This window comes from Hydra viridissima, unplaced genomic scaffold (genome assembly GCF_058129835.1).
Source record: "Hydra viridissima isolate aposymbiotic clone 2 unplaced genomic scaffold, HvirCarnegie_v1 scaffold_3, whole genome shotgun sequence".
NCBI lineage: Eukaryota > Metazoa > Cnidaria > Hydrozoa > Anthoathecata > Hydridae > Hydra > Hydra viridissima.
The window spans coordinates 13,848,642-13,866,405 of NW_028324302.1; the positions used below are offsets into that span (position 1 = coordinate 13,848,642).

The 17,764-nt window shown below is 28.5% G+C and overlaps 1 protein-coding gene across 2 annotated transcripts; it reads right to left on the reverse strand.

Annotated features, from left to right (window-relative positions):
• Positions 1–301: 301 nt before the first annotated feature.
• Positions 302–15,343, reverse strand: LOC145202053 (uncharacterized). Of its 2 annotated transcripts, XM_090082848.1 has the most exons (15): positions 15,244–15,335; positions 14,146–14,261; positions 13,744–13,807; positions 13,545–13,651; positions 12,780–12,846; positions 12,204–12,268; positions 11,741–11,802; positions 11,378–11,670; positions 11,072–11,108; positions 10,835–10,913; positions 9,309–10,199; positions 6,508–8,930; positions 6,355–6,390; positions 2,768–2,797; positions 302–830 (listed from the first exon to the last, which is right to left on the reverse strand). In XM_090082848.1, exons 8-15 carry the CDS (start codon positions 11,389–11,391, stop codon positions 753–755), a joined length of 3,588 nt encoding a protein of 1,195 aa, XP_089938974.1. In that variant the 5' UTR covers positions 11,392–11,670; positions 11,741–11,802; positions 12,204–12,268; positions 12,780–12,846; positions 13,545–13,651; positions 13,744–13,807; positions 14,146–14,261; positions 15,244–15,335; the 3' UTR covers positions 302–752. The 2 variants fall into 2 exon arrangements, with proteins under 2 accessions (XP_089938974.1, XP_089938973.1); XM_090082847.1 differs by lacking the exon at positions 13,545–13,651 and having other exon boundaries at positions 15,244–15,343.
• Between the last annotated feature and the right edge of the window lie 2,421 nt (positions 15,344–17,764).

Here is a 17,764-nt window from a genome sequence, read left to right on the forward strand (position 1 = left end):
CTAGTCATCAATAAGTGACAAATAATAAACATTTTGATTTAAATGTACGTTCAGTTACATTTTGACCCAAATGTACGTTAAGTTACATTTTTGAACCTCCTGCTTTTTTTTTTTTTTTTATTAAAAAAAAAAAAAAAAAGCGCCAAAAATATAAAACAGTTTCGATTGTACGATATTCTAGACAGAAACTCTTTTTAACTAATTTATAGTTCAGCAACGGTAAAATTAAGCATTTAATGATTCCACTAGAAAACATTAAATGCATAAAGGATAGGCACAGCTTTTATAAAGACATCGGAAATTTTCAAAAAACATTTTATTTTATAACTAACAAAAAACAGGTAAGAACTTTCAAATACATCCGAAATATAACTACTTATAACGAAGCTACCGCTTATAATCAAGCTAAGAACATTAACATGACTTAATCAAATAGTTTTAAATCACGTATAACACTGAAAGCACCTCTAAAAAACTCGCGATGCTGGACAAACCTGAGAGACATTGATGAGCTTCCTTTTTTCATGAACCACAACACTAAAACATGGTACAGAGACGTAGAGTTAATTACATATAGGTATGCATTTAAAAACATTTCCAATTTAAAAAAGAGATCAAAAATGGATTCGCGTTTTTACGATACTTTTCACAGTTCGTACATGTGATAAAATATTGAAAGGGGAGTATACACTTGAGCCATCCACAATTTTGGAGCTATGTATGCATAATGACGATGAATATTCGAAATAAAATCACGAACTGTAATCGATTTTAGATAGGAATAATTCTAGATCAATCGACTTTAGGGCGGCAAGGCCATTTTTTCGTTTCTAAAAAGCACGGAAAAAGTATTAACAAGCTGGTAATAAGATTACATTTACTCTAAGTATATACATTAAGAAATGGTTTTAACATTTAGAAAACTCGCTTCAAAATAACCAAAATCCTTTTTAGATTTTTATTAACCTGCTCTAAACTTACCAGTCAAGCAAACATTTCGCTAAAAATCTTTACAATCGTAAATACATAAATTTACAACGCTCGTATTTTAGAGCAAAGGTGCAAAAAATTAAAAGCTTTAAAAACCGGAATTTTCTAGACGATTGAACAACCGTTTTAAACGATCGAAAAAGATTATACTTTTATGGATAAACTTTTTACCAGCCGATACCTTAAGACTAATAACACGGAAAGAAAGATTTTTTAGGTAAAAAATAAAAAAGCAAATATAAATGCTAAAGAACAAAATAATAAAGAACTCTGGACTTATAAAGTTGCGCGCATACAGTAGCATCCGTTATTTCGAACATCCTACATTTAAAAACTGTCTGAAATTGAGAATACTCGAAATTTTTTAAAGAAAACCTGTAAACGTCATAACCTACATACATTGTTATCTCCAGATATGTAAAGCTAAATATCAACTAACTGTCGTTAAATCAATTTACACTTTTTAGAAATGACCTCCAACCGAAGCCTTTAAGAAAAATTTTTTCAATAGGACATCACCAGGTTTGAGATATTGAAATTAATTTTTTTTTTCACTTTGTCTCTTATCACAATGAGGACAATCTTTTGTAATTAGTTTCTATATTCGCAATTAGTTTCTGTATTCGAGCACGATTATTTTCTCAAATAATCGCACCCATATCTAAATTCAAATCTCTATCCTTTTCGAATTGCCAAAATCGTCAAAAATCGTGCGTTGGAATGAAAGCCGATCATTAATGTTGTATTCATGTAGTCCAGAACCGATAATTCAGGTTAGTTTACAGGGCTATCAAATTTTCTGGCAACACCTTGAAAGGGTTGTTGTCTACTAGTGTTTTTGTTTAAAACAAGCTCCAGACTTTTCCAGACAAGCTCCAGACATATTGCCACGGTAACAAACGTATTCCTTCTTTAAACTTAAAATACGTATGAATCCTGAGTGAAGCTATTTTCAAATAAAGATTTAACGATGTTTATCAAGAATAATTTGTGGTAATTAATTAACAGGTGCATGAGAAGGTAAAAAATAGTCAACCAAATTACCTGAATCGATTATTGGATAGTCTAAAAATTGCCGGTTTTTTTTTTTTTTTACTGGGAGAAATTTTTAGACTATACAATACCTTCAGAATTCCGTACCTTAAAGAATTACTTCGCAAAAACTGTTATGCACCCAATGTTTTGCTAAATTCTGAAGCCAAAATATAAGAACTTTTGTATCATCGAATATTCTCAGAATAACCAATCATAAATGTAGGTGATTTACCACCAATAGCATTAGCGGCAACCAAAAATAATTTGTAATTAGATACCAATCCCACAGTTCCTATTTTCCAAAATCATTTTCAAACTATTTGCTTACCCCATATTATTGCTACCTCTATTTCCAATATTTTTTGCTTTGATTACAGTAATCAAAGCAAAAAATATTGGAAATAGAGGTAGCAAAGTTTTTATGAAAGTTTCGTAAAACAATTTCATAGGAATTATGAATTTGTTCAAAATAACGAAATTTCGAAGTAATAAACTGTAAAAAATATCGGACGCCTACTAAATTCTTTTTTAAGCCATTCTTACTTAAAAGTTGGCTTCTATTAGGAAATTAATCATAAACGGAATTATGTTAGTTTTCAATTAATAAATAGGTAAGCAAAAATCAAAAACTGTAAATCACATAAACTGAATCCGATCAGTATGTAGTTCGCCGGCAAATATAATTAATCGAAACTTTAACGTAAATTCTTTTAAAAATAAAAGTTTAAAAATATTGACTTACATCGTTTTTCTTCTTTTTCTTAACTTTTTCCTAGAATTTAGAATTTAAAAATTTTATGTTGTGTGTATGGGCATAATATAAATATATATGAATATGAATACATATATGCATGCATGCATATATGTATTTATATTCATATATATTTTAGTTTCCCAAAAAAACAATAAAATACGTCTCTGAGCTTAAATTAGACAATCTATAAAGTTATAGCCCAATAGGATAAGCTCTAAAGGTCCCTCAAGGCTTTTAACTCTTGACATTTTGATATATAAATTATTGCATGCAACAGAAATTAATTCTGAAAATCCAATTTAAATTAAATGATTTTTTAACAAAAATTTGGTTTCAGTAACTTTTAGAATAGTTATTACATTTTATATTCATTTACTTATGGTGAAGAATTTTAAAATGTTAAATTTTACATGATGGTAAATAAATTTACTTATTTTCATAAATATTCTAGTGCTCCACATAATTAAAAACATTTGTAAAAAATTTGTGTAATAACACTTTTAAATAATGGTTTAAACATTAATAATTATACAAATCTTAATACTATCATTTTATTTTTTTTGAACAGTATTTGAGGATTGAATTAAATTAACAGGATTAATTTAATAGGCAATAAACAACTCATTAATAAAGCGCCACAGTCAATAGAAACATCACATCTTTCTTCTTTCACATCACATCTTTCCTCTTTTACATCATATCTTTATTCACATTGCATCTTTTGTCACATCCCATCTCTCTTCTTGTACATCTTTCTATATTATCATCACCACAAAAACAGATGATCACCAAGAAGATGAAGTTCAGGATTACTCTATTAAAAGTGTGAAGGAAAATCTAATTAGGAATTGGCACCAATATATTCCAATACATGCACCAAAACAACTATGCACCAAAACAACCTAAGCATGTTATATCTCCAAAGGTTGATGCAGTGTGTGACAGAACATAAATATTCATAAATCCACCATGACTCTTTACATCAACATTTAATAGGATTTTAAAAGCATCATGCATCGACATATAAAATTCTTTCATTAAAAAACTGTTGAGCCTATAAAGGAAAACTACAATCCTTGCAAATCAGTTATTAATCGCTATAAGAAATTATTACCAGATGTTACTGGAGAAGTAACTAAGCAGGTAGATTGATCATCTGTTCTGTTCTCATCACTTCTTGATGGTACCAAAATACCCTTAGGAGTTCCAAAATATTACTAACAGAAGTATTTAGTTTTTGTGCTTCTTTTTCTTACTTCATTAAAAGTAGGATTAATTGTCTTTATTTACAGCCAGAGATATGATAAGACCATATGAACAATTGGGTTGAAGATGATGCTGGAAAATTCATGGTATTTCTAGTGTTAGTAACTGTTAAACAAAGTTAGACTAAGGTTCACACCTGCTGAAAAACCTCTTTGCAGTGTTTGATTTATTTGGCTTTCAAACATTTTTTAAAAAACAACATTTTGAAACAAATTTTTTTTTGAAACAACAGTTTTTTTGCTGTCCATGTAGACACCTGACTTGAAACTTAAATGGTAACTGAAAATTTGGTAAAAGATTTGGTTGTATGCACTGAAAGAAGAATTTGCTATGATTTAATGTTTCAATAAAAGTCACAAAACAAAAAACTTTTTTTAAAAAAAACTGCAACCATGATCAACTTTCTAAAATATAAAATTAGTTTTGTTTATCTGTAATTTTCAAAGCTAACAAAGTTAACTATTGACCACTGTTAAACCTTTTCTTGCTAACAACTTATTGTTTAAATATTAAGACATACTTTTTAAATGTTTAACACAAATTTTGAATAAATATTCAATTTTTATGTGAAGTTTAGATATTGCTCAAATTTTCATATTTTTTGTTTTATTAGATTTACAAATAAAGTATATTAAACAATGTTTAAGTAGCATTTCCAGGTAAAACACTCAGAATAGGCATCTGCAAATTGTACATGATTAATATTGCTTTGAAATTATTATTTAATTATGGTTAATCAACAACCATTTTGTATGTAGTTGTTAATCTTTAAAGCCTTTGGGAGACCTCTAAGTCTTATTTTAATACACAGAAATTTTTAAGGTATTATACAACTGTTGTAGAGTCAAAATGAGTCATGATTAAAAATGAAAGACTTGAATATTTTAAAACATTTTTTGGGATATCCTAATGTATACACTACAGTCTGTAATTATTCAAATGACATAAAAACCATTTTTTTATGTGAAGGTTATAGACCCTAAGAAATATAAACATTTAACTATTCCTTTGTATTAAATTTCAAAAGGCACAGTATAGGTTTGTAAGATTGAAGTTCAATAATAGTTATAATTTTGTTATTTTCTATTAAATTTAATATTTTAAAATAAAAAATGGTAAGAAAGCATGAATTATCAGTAGAAACACTTTAGTGACAGATATTTGACAAGAGAAGGTCCAATATCTGTCACTAAAGTGAAGAGACAATTGATAGAGGCAGAGCTTGGTGATAGAATAGCTGCAAGGAAACATTTTCTGGTGCTAAAATAAGAAAAGAATACTGAAGTGGGCGAAACAATATGAAAAATTTCCTGTTGATGACTGGAAGTGTGTTCTTTGGACTGATGAGTCAAAGTTCCAAATTTTTGGTTCAAAGAGAAGAGTATTTGTTTGAAAAAAGTTGGTGAATAAATGATGAAACAGTGTGTGGTGAAGGTAGTTTCATGGTGTGGAGTTGTTTTGGTAGCAATAATACTAGTGATATTATTAAAATAGATTGAATAATGGCAAAAGAGGAATATTTTAAAAAAAAAGATAATGACCCAAAACATTCTTCAAAACTTTGTAGGAATCATTTAGTTGAATTAGAAAATGATAAAATAATTGAAAGATAGATTTGGGTCCCCAATCACCTAATCTTTCATTTATTGAGTTTTTTTTGTGATAAATTAGACAGAAATGCCAAAAAATTAATATCCAAGTGTGAAAAAGATAAGTTGGTAAAAACTTAAAAATGAGTGGCATAAAATAGACTTTCAAAAATTGGAAAACTTATTATGCAGAATGCCACAAATATGTGATGTGGTTATTATTGCAAAAGGTAGCTACATAGGCCAGAGCAAGTTATAAATTAAATTAATTCACTTTTTATGTAACTTTAATTAATAGTAATAGGGCATATGTTTCAAGTGATTTTCCTTTTTAACTTTTCCCCTTATTTGTAAGTGAAATAATGAAAACATCAGTATCATTTGGATAATTAAGGATAGCAGTGTATAGTGTATATAAACAAACTTTAAAAATTTTTGCTTTAGTTTCAGATATCCGCTCTGTCATCATTTTACATCCATTCAAGCTGAAGAAACTCCAACACAATAATACTATTTGTGAGGTTTATGCCACTACATGATTCAACATTTTTTAGGTTGATCATGATACAACAACCTGCATCTTTTAAGGTTGGTAGGATAACACAATGAACATTCTTGATACATTGTATTACAAGCAACAGCATATGCATGTTTATGGACTGAGGATATTCATCACGAACTTGTAAATAATTAAATATAAATACCAGAAGTATAACTTACATCTTTCTTCTGCTTTTTTGGAACAGATTCGTCAACCTAGTTTGCAATATTTTAATTAACTAATACTGATCCAAACAACCAACAACTAACAAAGTTAAAAGTAAAAAAAAGTAAAAATAAGAGTAAAAATTTTTTTAACAGACTATTGCATACCACATCTGATAAAAATGGACGTTTTGCAGTCTTCTCATTAAAATTGGGAGCTTTAAAAGTTATCTCAGATTCAGTATTTGCTCTTACAGATTCAATATTTTGTATAACAGGTTTAGTATTGATACTTTCAGTATTTTCTAATAGATTTACTAATTTTGAATTATTTTCATTAGCACTAACATGTGCTACTTTTTCTAGCATTGTTGTTTTATAAACTGTGTTCAATTGTTCAACTGGGACTTTTATTTCACCAGTTGCTAAGTCTAATTGTTCAGTTAAGCATGTTATTGTTTCTGATTGTTCATTTACAACTGCTGATTCATCGCATAAAAAGTTAGATTGTTCATTTGAAACTATCAGTGTGCTACATATGGTTGATTGTTCCGATGAAACTACTATTGTTTCACTTAATGTGCTCGATTGTCCATTAGAAACTACTACTATATTTGCAGTGTTTTTTGAGTTCTCTTCATTATAAGAAAATTCGTTTGCTGTTTTTAAAACTAAGTTTGAGAGTTTGCAAATATTTTCTTTTATTGGAATTGAAGGTTGATCGGTACATGAGGGCATATTACTTGACAAAAGAAATGATTTTAGAGGTTCTAGTATGATTTCTAACTGATCATTACAGCTAGCAACCATGTCTTGAAAAGCTGGATCAACTGAAAATGATAAATCTGGACTTTCAATTTGAACAGATCTAGAAACTTGCAACAACTTGGTACTTTTTTTTGAACAATCATAGAAGTCAACAACTTGATTATAAAGTTTTGTATCATTCTTTGCTGCTGTATTAAAAAGCATTTTCTTTCTTAAAAACAAGGGATTGGTCAAGTCACTTGAAGGCGCTGTCTTATTATTTTGCTTAAACTTTGCTTTTGATTGTGAAGGCCGTTTCTCAACTTTTATTTTCTTAGGAGATTTAAAGTTGAATCTTACTTTAATTTCTTTTCTTATTGAATTCTGCTCTGGACTTTGGAGAGATGTCAAATGATTTTTTTTAGGTGTTGTGTCAATGTTGATCAAACTATTATTTGTAAAATTTTGTGGAACTAGTTTTTCATCACTTGACATTTTTTGATTCCTTCTTGAACTTTCTGGTTTATGTGCAGGTCTAATACGATTAGATGGTTGGTAAGGTATTATAGGACTAATCGAAACAAAACTCTCAATGTCACAAACATTACCTTCTGAAAAATAGCCAGGTTCATTACTGCTTGGATGAAGTGGAGAGATGGTATTACCTTGTATACGATACATACATGCTTGTATTGGTGAAGTTAACAAGTTGCGCTCTAAAGCAGGTGATGGAGACTTAATTGTACTCACAACATAAGATTGTGATGGGGATTTATCAAACAAAAGTTTATTTGCTTCAGATTTATTAGTTATATGAGTATCAAGATCCTTACTATTTGAAGCACTTGATACAACATTCTGTTTTACAGCTAAATGCTTTGCTTGGATTTTTTTAAAGCGATCAGCAAAAGTGTCTTTACTTGATGATAAACCTTTAGGTGGATCATATACAGTAAAGCTTGATTTTTTGTCATTATATGTAACTTTTTCAGGAGTGACATTAACTGTTGTATTATTCTTGCTGACATTCATATTTTCTTTTTTTAGAGTTATTATTGGAATCTCTTGGCTAATTTCAATTATCTTTGAAAACTCACTCATACAATTTTGCTTAGATCTGTTAGGATCAGTATTATTAGTGCAAATCAGGGTTTTTTCATCAGAACCATTATACTCATCAGATGGACAACTCCTCAAAAAAATATTGCCATCATTTGAAAAGGTATTATCCCCATTATCATAACTCTTAAGAGGTGCAACAATAATGGTGTCTGCTGGTGTAGAACTGCTAGGACAAACTAATGTAGCCTTTTCTGATGAAAGCAAATTACTAACAGAGGTTGCAAAATTCAGTTCTTTTAACTTGAAATCAAATTTATTGCTCTTAGTTTTATGTTTAGCTTTATTTGCTTGTTTTGAAACAAAATTGTAGTCACATGGAACAACCTTTGGTCTGGTAGGTCTACTTTTAGCTTTACTTCTATGTCCATTTTTTTTAAATGGTAATTGATCACCAATGTTTAAATCTTGAACCATGACAAGGTGTGGTTTATTATCAACAGAATTGATATTACCTTGAGTTCTCGTGGGAGAATAAGATGGTAATTGACTTGTATGTTCAATTTTGTCCTCATTTTTTTCACTTTCAGAACCATTAGTTTGAACCTCTAATGAATTAAAATTTGATTGATGTAAAGAATCATTAGAGATGAAACTTTTTAACAGAGAAGATATCTCAACAGGAGGATGTAAAAAACCAGGTATTTGTGAATTACTAAATATATCTGGTGTCTTCTTGATAGGGCTAGTTGCAAGCAAAAGAAGGGCATCACTGGCAATTGAAACTAAAACAAATTTATCCTCAATAAAATACACACCAAGCTTTAAACTAAATTCAAAACGAAAAATAAAGGATGCAGAGAATTATCAATATATAAAATACATGAAAGTGTAAAAGTATGAAAGTGTAAAAGTATGATAAGTAAAAGTAAATAAATACATGAAAGTGTAAAAGTATGAAAGTGTAGAAAGTAAAATTGTGTAAAAGATCTTAAGATTCTTTACACCTTTTTACATTTAGTAGATGAGGGAAAAAAAACAAACTAACTTATTATAATGTATATTATAATAGTATATAATATAAATAATATAATATAAATAATAATAAATATAAATTAAATAATATAAATAATAATAATATAAAATTGAATTTTAAAACTTACCACTTTCATCAACCCAACTGTTGGAAGAAATTGCATCTTTTGGAACACTTAAGTTGTCTTTTAGCAAGTGGTTGCTAAAATCAATTGAAGAACTATAATCTGGCAAAGTTTGTATTGTTGACAATTTCATTTCATTTTTTGATAAGTTCAAATAAGACTCTTGTGGTTTATAAATTTTTTGAAAAGACTTCATTTCAGATACGTTTGTAAAAGAACTTAGAGGTTGGGCTAATTCCACATTTGATAGAGAAAGATTACTATGTGGGAGCTTTTCAGGTACCTGAATGTGTGTATCTAGTATTGAGTTGAGCTCACTGTTTAAATTACGAATATGTTGGGATGATTCAACATTAGTAGAATCCATGCTATTCCCATCAGTTAGAAAATGCATAAAAGATTCGGAAGTAAAAAAGAAAGAATTGTCAGTATATTGTTTGGTTTGCTCTACTAATTGATTCAACTCATTTGTGATTTCAAATGCTGATTGCACAGTATTACTTAAACCAGATTTTATAGGAGACTCTAGTTTTTTTGTGCTTATTTCTATTCTAGGAAAGTCTGAAGAATTTTGGAACATATTTTCAGCATCATTTACAATATCAGGAGCAACATATTGCTCTTCATTATTTATGTTGTCACCATTTAAGGTGTTTAATTCTGACTCAATCTTCTCTCCACTATTTGTAATCTGTTTATCAAAGACATTTGAGTGGTTTAATTTAGTTAGTAATATATCATTTGTTTCAGTTGACACTTCTGCTTTTTGTAATGTTTCAGATAATTTCTCTTCTGCAGAAGACAAACTTTCTAGATATTTAAAGTCTTGAAAAATATTTGATTTTTGATTTTCAGATTGATCATAACTGTCTAATAGAGGCACAGATGGAGCATCTAAAAAATAATTCATAAGTAAACATTCATTTTTTAAATAAGCAGTTGTTAGAAATCTAAACTACTACACCGCTTATTTAAATTACACTTCCTATTACACAACTAAAAAAAATACCAGAGTAACAGTTAACTGTAATTGACATGTTAGATTAATTAAGCTTAAGATAGATCTTGCTTAATTAAAGATATTATTTAATGTAGAGTTTGGCTTTTATTTGCTAAACACTCATTGAAAAAAGATATTAAGAAAATAGGTTTATAGCATCTTTTTTATTATTATTAAAAAGTATGCAAATGTTCTTCAATGCCTTCTCTTTTTTTTTAAAAAATAAATAAATTGAGTATACCCCATAATACATAGGCTCGGAATTAAAAGATTGCAAATCACAATATAATTTCAATTACTCAATCCAATATTTTATTTTACTAATATAAAATGTTGAACTGACAAAATAATTGAGTGCCAACTAAAGGTAAAAAAGTTAAGAAGCTTTGTAAAATTTATTATTCCTTTGTAATCTTTTAATTCTTTGAAGAATACAGTTCACAATGAAAGATCATATTCATAATAAAAAAATCATTTTACAGGTAGAATAATTAGATATAGAAAATATTTAAGACAACTAAAATCAGACCTTTTATCATTGCAAATAAAGAACTGAAATCATGTTCAACTGTAATGTGTTTAATGAAGTCATTAATGTCAAACAGATCCTGAAACAAATGAACACTTTACTAGTTAAAAAATCTTTGATTGTTTAGATTAACATAAGATTATTTTAAAGCTTGTAGCTCCACGGAAAAAAACCTATAAAATTATGTAGCTTCAAAATTGCAGAGCACAAAATAAACGAAAAACAGAAACTGTTTACCTTGTCAGAATTGTTTTGATGCAGCGTGTTCAGATCTCTAAAGAAGGATTAAAATAAGTAAAAACTACTCCTTGATAAGGTTTTGAGTTTAGCAAAATGGCAATAACTCTACAACTAACAGCTAATAAAAAGAGATACAATTCTACAATAGCCATAACAACAACAAAAATACTGATGAAATAATTAAATAAAATATTTAAATATTATAACAGAGATTGTTAAATTGTTTCAAATTTGGTGTTATAAACATGACTGGAAATGTTTTTTTTTTATTTGTTTAGAGTATTTCAAAGAAAATAAACTTACCCACCAACAATCATGTTAATGTTCTCAGCTAACTTTCCAGCAGTTTGCCAAACATCATCTGGTACTTCTTTATAAGCTGACTCTTCTATTTGCAAAGGATCAACCAATTGCTGTTTTGAAACATTTTGAGAACTGTAAACAGAATCTACTTGTGGTCTTTTTTTTGGACAACTAGATTTTCGTTTTGGAGACTTCTTTGTTTTACAGAGATCGTTCAACTGTTTGTTGAAAAAGTTAGCATTGTGTTCACTCAAAACATTGGTGCAATCACTATGAGACAGAGGGGGCCCATCCTTTAAAATTAAAAACAAAATAGTAACGCAAATTAGATTTTTGGAACCATAAAGTAAAAACTTAAGATACCTGTTTCAGAGTGACATGACCAGTAAGATGACCATCTTTTCTCGGAATATGGTTGTTATAACCTTCAAATATGATACATAGTTAAAAAATATTTAAAATAAAACCAATTTAAAAATGAATCTAAAAAAATATCAAAAAAACTTTTTTTGAGACTATTTCAAAATAAAATTTCAACATCATGAAAAAGACCCTGAATAAAATATACTTAAATAACTGATGTTATTTACAACTTTTTTATATATATATTATTTAATGCTTGCAAGTATAACGTGTCAAACAAATTTTAAAAATTAAAAAAAAAAAAAAAAAAAATTATGTACTGACAAAACAATTATTAAGGACATTACTATTATACTATAATTAAAAAAAGCAAAAAAGCATGCATCATTTTAAAGTTATCATTCTGAGCACTGAAAGTATCAGGCTATTGAATTTGAAGTACAAAAACGTAATTTTTTTTTACCATTTACAACTTTTCTTTTCCTTTCAAGAAATAAATTAGTTTTCTTTCTTCCCAACGTTAGACTTCTGCATGAAAAGATAAATGTTTAAACTAGTAATGTCTTACACAAGTTTTTAAGTGTTAAATACATAATAAACATTTTTCAGAATACAAAAGAAAAACTGTTTGATCCAAAATGAATATATAGATGTTTAGATAATTTTCTACTTGTCCAAAGGTGGAAGTTTTAATTTATCACATAAGATATTATAACTTTTAAGTTATGAGCATTTAAAGCATACTATTCCACTAAGTCTATCAGGGGAAAGGGGGCCACAAATATGCTAGCAAAGCACTGAATAAACTATAGTGTTTTGAAAATATGTTTCTGATACTAAAATCCCTAAGCAAAACATTTTTTTTTGGATTCATGTAAACCTTGTTGGTTAGGAAGCAATTTAAAAAACAACGACACACTTGTATTAACATGTTAAGTTTTATGAGTACATATTTTCCAAGTCTAGAAATTCTTCCCTAGGCAGTGTATTAAGGATCTTAGCCCTACTGCTTGAATGATAGAAAAGATTAAAAATATACCTTATTTGACCCAATACAATATCTAGCTGCTTCCATAGTTGATATACTTTTTCACTCTTTACCTCACCTAAATAATATAGCACTTTTCAATTTTTACTTCAAATAAACAAAGTAGGTAATGTCTTAAGGACTGCATCAAACCCTACCTAATTTTAGTAAGCACAAGTAAACATTAAGGTTAAAAATACACCAATTTAACTGATATGTAATATCTAGCAAATAATTTAATACTTAATTTCGGATTGAAGAAAGATTCACCAACATAACTTTTATTACTCATTGCCTCAAAAAAACTATCACATTTTGGCATAATGGATTAAAACCTTTTCAGTGGAGCTGAATAATGTATAAGTGTCAGAATAACTGTCTTTTATCAGGACACTGTACACTTAAAAACCACTTTAAGTATTTCCTTCTTCTGCTTCTTTTTTTTTTTTATTTAAAAATATTTCTTAAAAATCCAGAAAGAATTTATAAATTAAAACAACTCAAAATGTATGAATGTATAGTATAATATTTTTTGGATTTAGGATTATTGATGAATAAGAGATTAAGGATTTGTAATCAGATCAATGAAGATGTCAAAATCCTTAAAAATCAAATTTTCTACTTTCTAAATCTCTAATGCTTTGAACTAAACAATTGAAAGTTCTTTCAGAGGTTTGTAATTGCTTAAAAGTAAAAATAAACTGAGCAAAATATGTTGAGCTCAAGGAAAGCAGCTTCATTTAGGTCATCACTTTCTATTCTGCTTAAGATCTTAACCTTTTTCTTTAGTTGCTGAAACATGTTGTGACGGGCTGTTACCAAAGTGCCAAACATCCTTACAAAACCATTTCAGAGTGAACCAAAGACATGAACAAAGTACTGCCCTAGAGATTAGATAGCACTGTAATCTCAAGGTACTTAAACCTGTGATGCAACAAATTATAAAGTAAAGTATATGCAACTAAAGAAAAAATACTTGTCTGGTTGTATGCAAAATAATCATTCAATATGTCTTCAAGACTCGGAAGGAGATTTAAATCCTAAAAAAAATGAAACAAAAACTAAAAATTTAATACAAATTTTAAAATAAATCACTGCAAATCTTATTATAATACACTTAAACACTAATTATTTTGTTGTTGTTAGAGCAGGATTAGGTAGTTAGAGATGGTATAAAGAACCAAAACATCCTTAATTCTGCAAAGTAATAGCAGAATTCAAACTTTGACTTTTTTCAATCTATCCTTTTTAATCCTGCAGTGAAGAGTTGTTTTTTATTTCTCTTATTTCAATAAAAATTCTTTATTCTTTAGAAAGGATTTTATATACAACAAACACTTCTTATTTTTACATAAACTGAAATAGATATCTAACTAACCTCTAACTGATTGAGTATCCTCTCTTTATTGTTATCAATATTGGTGATATTGAGAAATTCACTTTCACCAAGAAAAGAATCAATAGTTTTAGAAAGTTTTTGACTTGTTAAGTAACCTGGTAAAAAAAAGTTAAAAACATTTAAGTTAAAATATTTTAGATAAAATTTGAAAAACAGTTTCTTATTTTTCAAACTTTAATTAAAATATTTCAATAAATTTCTCACTAAATTACCACCTCAAAAGTACTTAAGGGAGTAAATTAAATAAAGAGAACACAAGGTGCTACTTCAGTGACAAATAACTTAAAAATTTATCCATAAATGCAATATAATTTCTCAGTAATTTTTGAGTTTAAATTCTTGAAAGACTATGTTCAGCAAAAATTCTATGCCATGCCATTACATCTTCATTATGGAAAAGTTTTTTCAGCAGTATTTAGTAAAACATAATTTACTATAACATTGTTTTAAATTTCTTACTTGCATGATATTTTACTTAACTAAAGAATTTAAGTAAATTTAACATAAAAAACTTAAAATTGATAACTCTCTGCACTTATGTGTGTGTAAACTTTTTTTTCTCATCTTAGACATGTCATTAACCCATATCTTGGGTCAGATGTGTAAAATAAAAATGTACAAAATTATACACTTTTATTTTACATATTTAAATTACAAGATACCTTACTGTTTCAATACAAGTAAGGTATCTTGTAATTTAATAGAATCAATAGAATCTTGATATAATGAACCCTGGAACAATAAAGAAAAATTTGTTATATCAAGAGTCTATATTGAGAATTTTTTAGACAAAGTTTTTTAATAAAAAAAATTTAAGCTTAAAAAAAAAGGGAAACAAAGATTAATAGTTATAAGTTTAAATTACAAAGATGTCGAAAATTTCCAGTTCAAGATAAAATACTTTTTTATGGGTACGGCTGAGATACGAACCAAATCCTCTTAAATTTTTAACCCCAAAATAAACAACTTAACAGTTCTACTTTAATGTAATGTTTTTAGGTTAGATATCTATAGTATTAATTAAGGTTTGTATATCTATAATAACTTGGAATAGTCGCTTGAACTCTTAATCCTTACCCAGAACAATTTTCGCTATAAGGACATCAGTCATCTGAGCCATCTTTTTATTTGTATTTATCGAACTGTAAGCGATCGCGTCGGAAGGCCATAAGGCCTTAAGCCTGTTTTTCACTTAAGCGTACACTAATTTTCTTATAGTTATGCTTTAGAGAGTTCTCAATTTTTTAAATATCTGTCTTAAATTAAAAATATATTTCTTATACTTTACATGGGTAATGTTTTTAGGCAAACTTTATTAGCACGCACAGTCTGTCACTAGCCTACACCATCCATGTATAACCCATATTTACAAAAAACAGAAATAAAAGATATATTTAAAGGTCTTCATCAAGATCGTATTTAAGGCGAAGTCCTTCATTACACAATTAAAAAACTTTATTACAAAGTGATATGCAATCAGATAATAAATAACATATTGCAACTAACAACAGTATTTTTTTTTTTTTTTACTATCTTGCGTGAAACATTGACATTGTTTCAAATTTAGCGAAAACTTTTTCACAGTTTCTGCTGATAAATGAAATACACAGCTATGTAAGGAAAAAAAAAATCTCATGACGAAATTGCTAAAATACCAATTAATCTGTACCTGATTTCAGGAAACAAATCCTAATAACCACTACAAAGAACGAATGTGCAGAGACGGTTCGAACAATCCTTAGAAGTAAAGGATTTCACGGGAGAGTACAAGAAAACCTCTGATATTTACAGCAAATCAGAAAAAATGGCTAGACTTTGCAACAATATATATATATATATATATTAATAAAGCATTTCAGTTTTAGAAAAATGTTTACTGATGAATGTAAATACCCTTTGTTAGGAGCCAAACGGCTGTGGAAAAGTTTGACGTTGTAAACGTGTGAAAATAAATACGAAAAACCTAATTACCATAGTCAAGTATGGCGGAGGCAATTTTATGTTTTGGGGATCAATAAAAGTTACTGGGGTTGGCAAAAATATAAATTTATTGAAGGTTTATAGGACCATCGTTACCTGAAGATTTTGCAAGATATTTTACAGAATTTATTTTAGTTTAAAAACTAAAACTAATTCTGTAAATTATCTTATAAAAATAAAAAAAATTGAGATGAAAATTTAAATTAAAATAAGAAATTGAAGTTCATATTTTTGTTGGCGAAAGTATGAACTTCAATTCAATTAATGTTTGATTAAAAGATTAATTAGACACATGATGTTGATGAGGACACATAGTTAATGAGTCTGATTAACAAGTTTTTCCCTTTTTTAGTTTAGTTTAAATGTTAAATAAAAATTACGAAGTCAGTCGTAGTTTTCATATACTGCAGCTTCACATCAAGAAAAGATAATTGATGACAATGAAGCCTTTTTTTTTTATTTATGGAAATGAAACTTTTTCTACGAAAGTTTAAAATCAAGAGCGCAAAAAACTTTTCAGGAATAACTTCCTTGTCTCTATGATGAGGTGAAAAAACTGTGGATTCCAGGCTGGAGGCTGATCTTCCAGAATGCGATGATGTAACATTTACAACAGACACATGGACCGCAACAATAACTTGTACATCTCAATAAACTTTGCACAACATCGACAAGGATTTCAATTAAAAGAATGCTGTTGTGGTTTGTACTTTCTTCAAAAGAACTCGACAAAATCATTGAAGAGATTCCCGGACTTCTTCCAGCAAGGGATACAGTGCATGATTCAGAAGCAAACATCAAAGTAGCAATGCTAAAGTTCTCTTAGATAACCAACAGTTAAATCTGTATTAATCATCAACTCAATCTGATTGTGTCAAAAGCAGCGGAGTTTAAAAAATTAAAATAGTGCAAGCCCTTATGTTGTTCAAAATCTTGTTAACCCATGTTAACCACAGACCACTAGCATTGTTAAACCAATCACACCTGTTGCAACAAGATGGAATTTAAATGCTTTGATAGTGAAGTCCATACTTCGTCTCCGAGTTGCTCTGAAAGCCATTAATGAAGAAGATCCGAACTCTTCACTTGGCAGCAGAATTTTTACATTAGATGACTTTGAAACGATGGCTGTCGTGTTGTCAGCACTGGAAAAAATCAAAAATCTTCAGAAAACTGTTCCAACGGTGATTGTTCAAACTGTCTGCAACTCTGAAAATTTCCAAGAAACAGACCAACAACAAAAGAGTTCTTGAAAACGAAATTGTGAAGCATGTCACAAAAATGTTTGCGTCAACAGAAATAACTTTTTCTTTGTACTTCGATTCACAGAAATATACATTATAAGATGTTCATATTTTGTATGTGTTGCAAATTTGTCTGTTAATGACCTACCCCAGGCTTTTCGTAATTATGCTTTCTTTCGGAATCTTACGAAAATGTTCGGAATTTAAAATCACGTAATCACGATTGTTCGTAACTAGGAATTTTTTTTGTTATGGAGATACCTACTTACAGTTATGGACAAAATAATAGTAGTGTGATTATAATTAACGAATTAATATTATTATCTTTAAACAGTTACTGAAAATGAAATTGTAATACTGGATTATTAATTAAA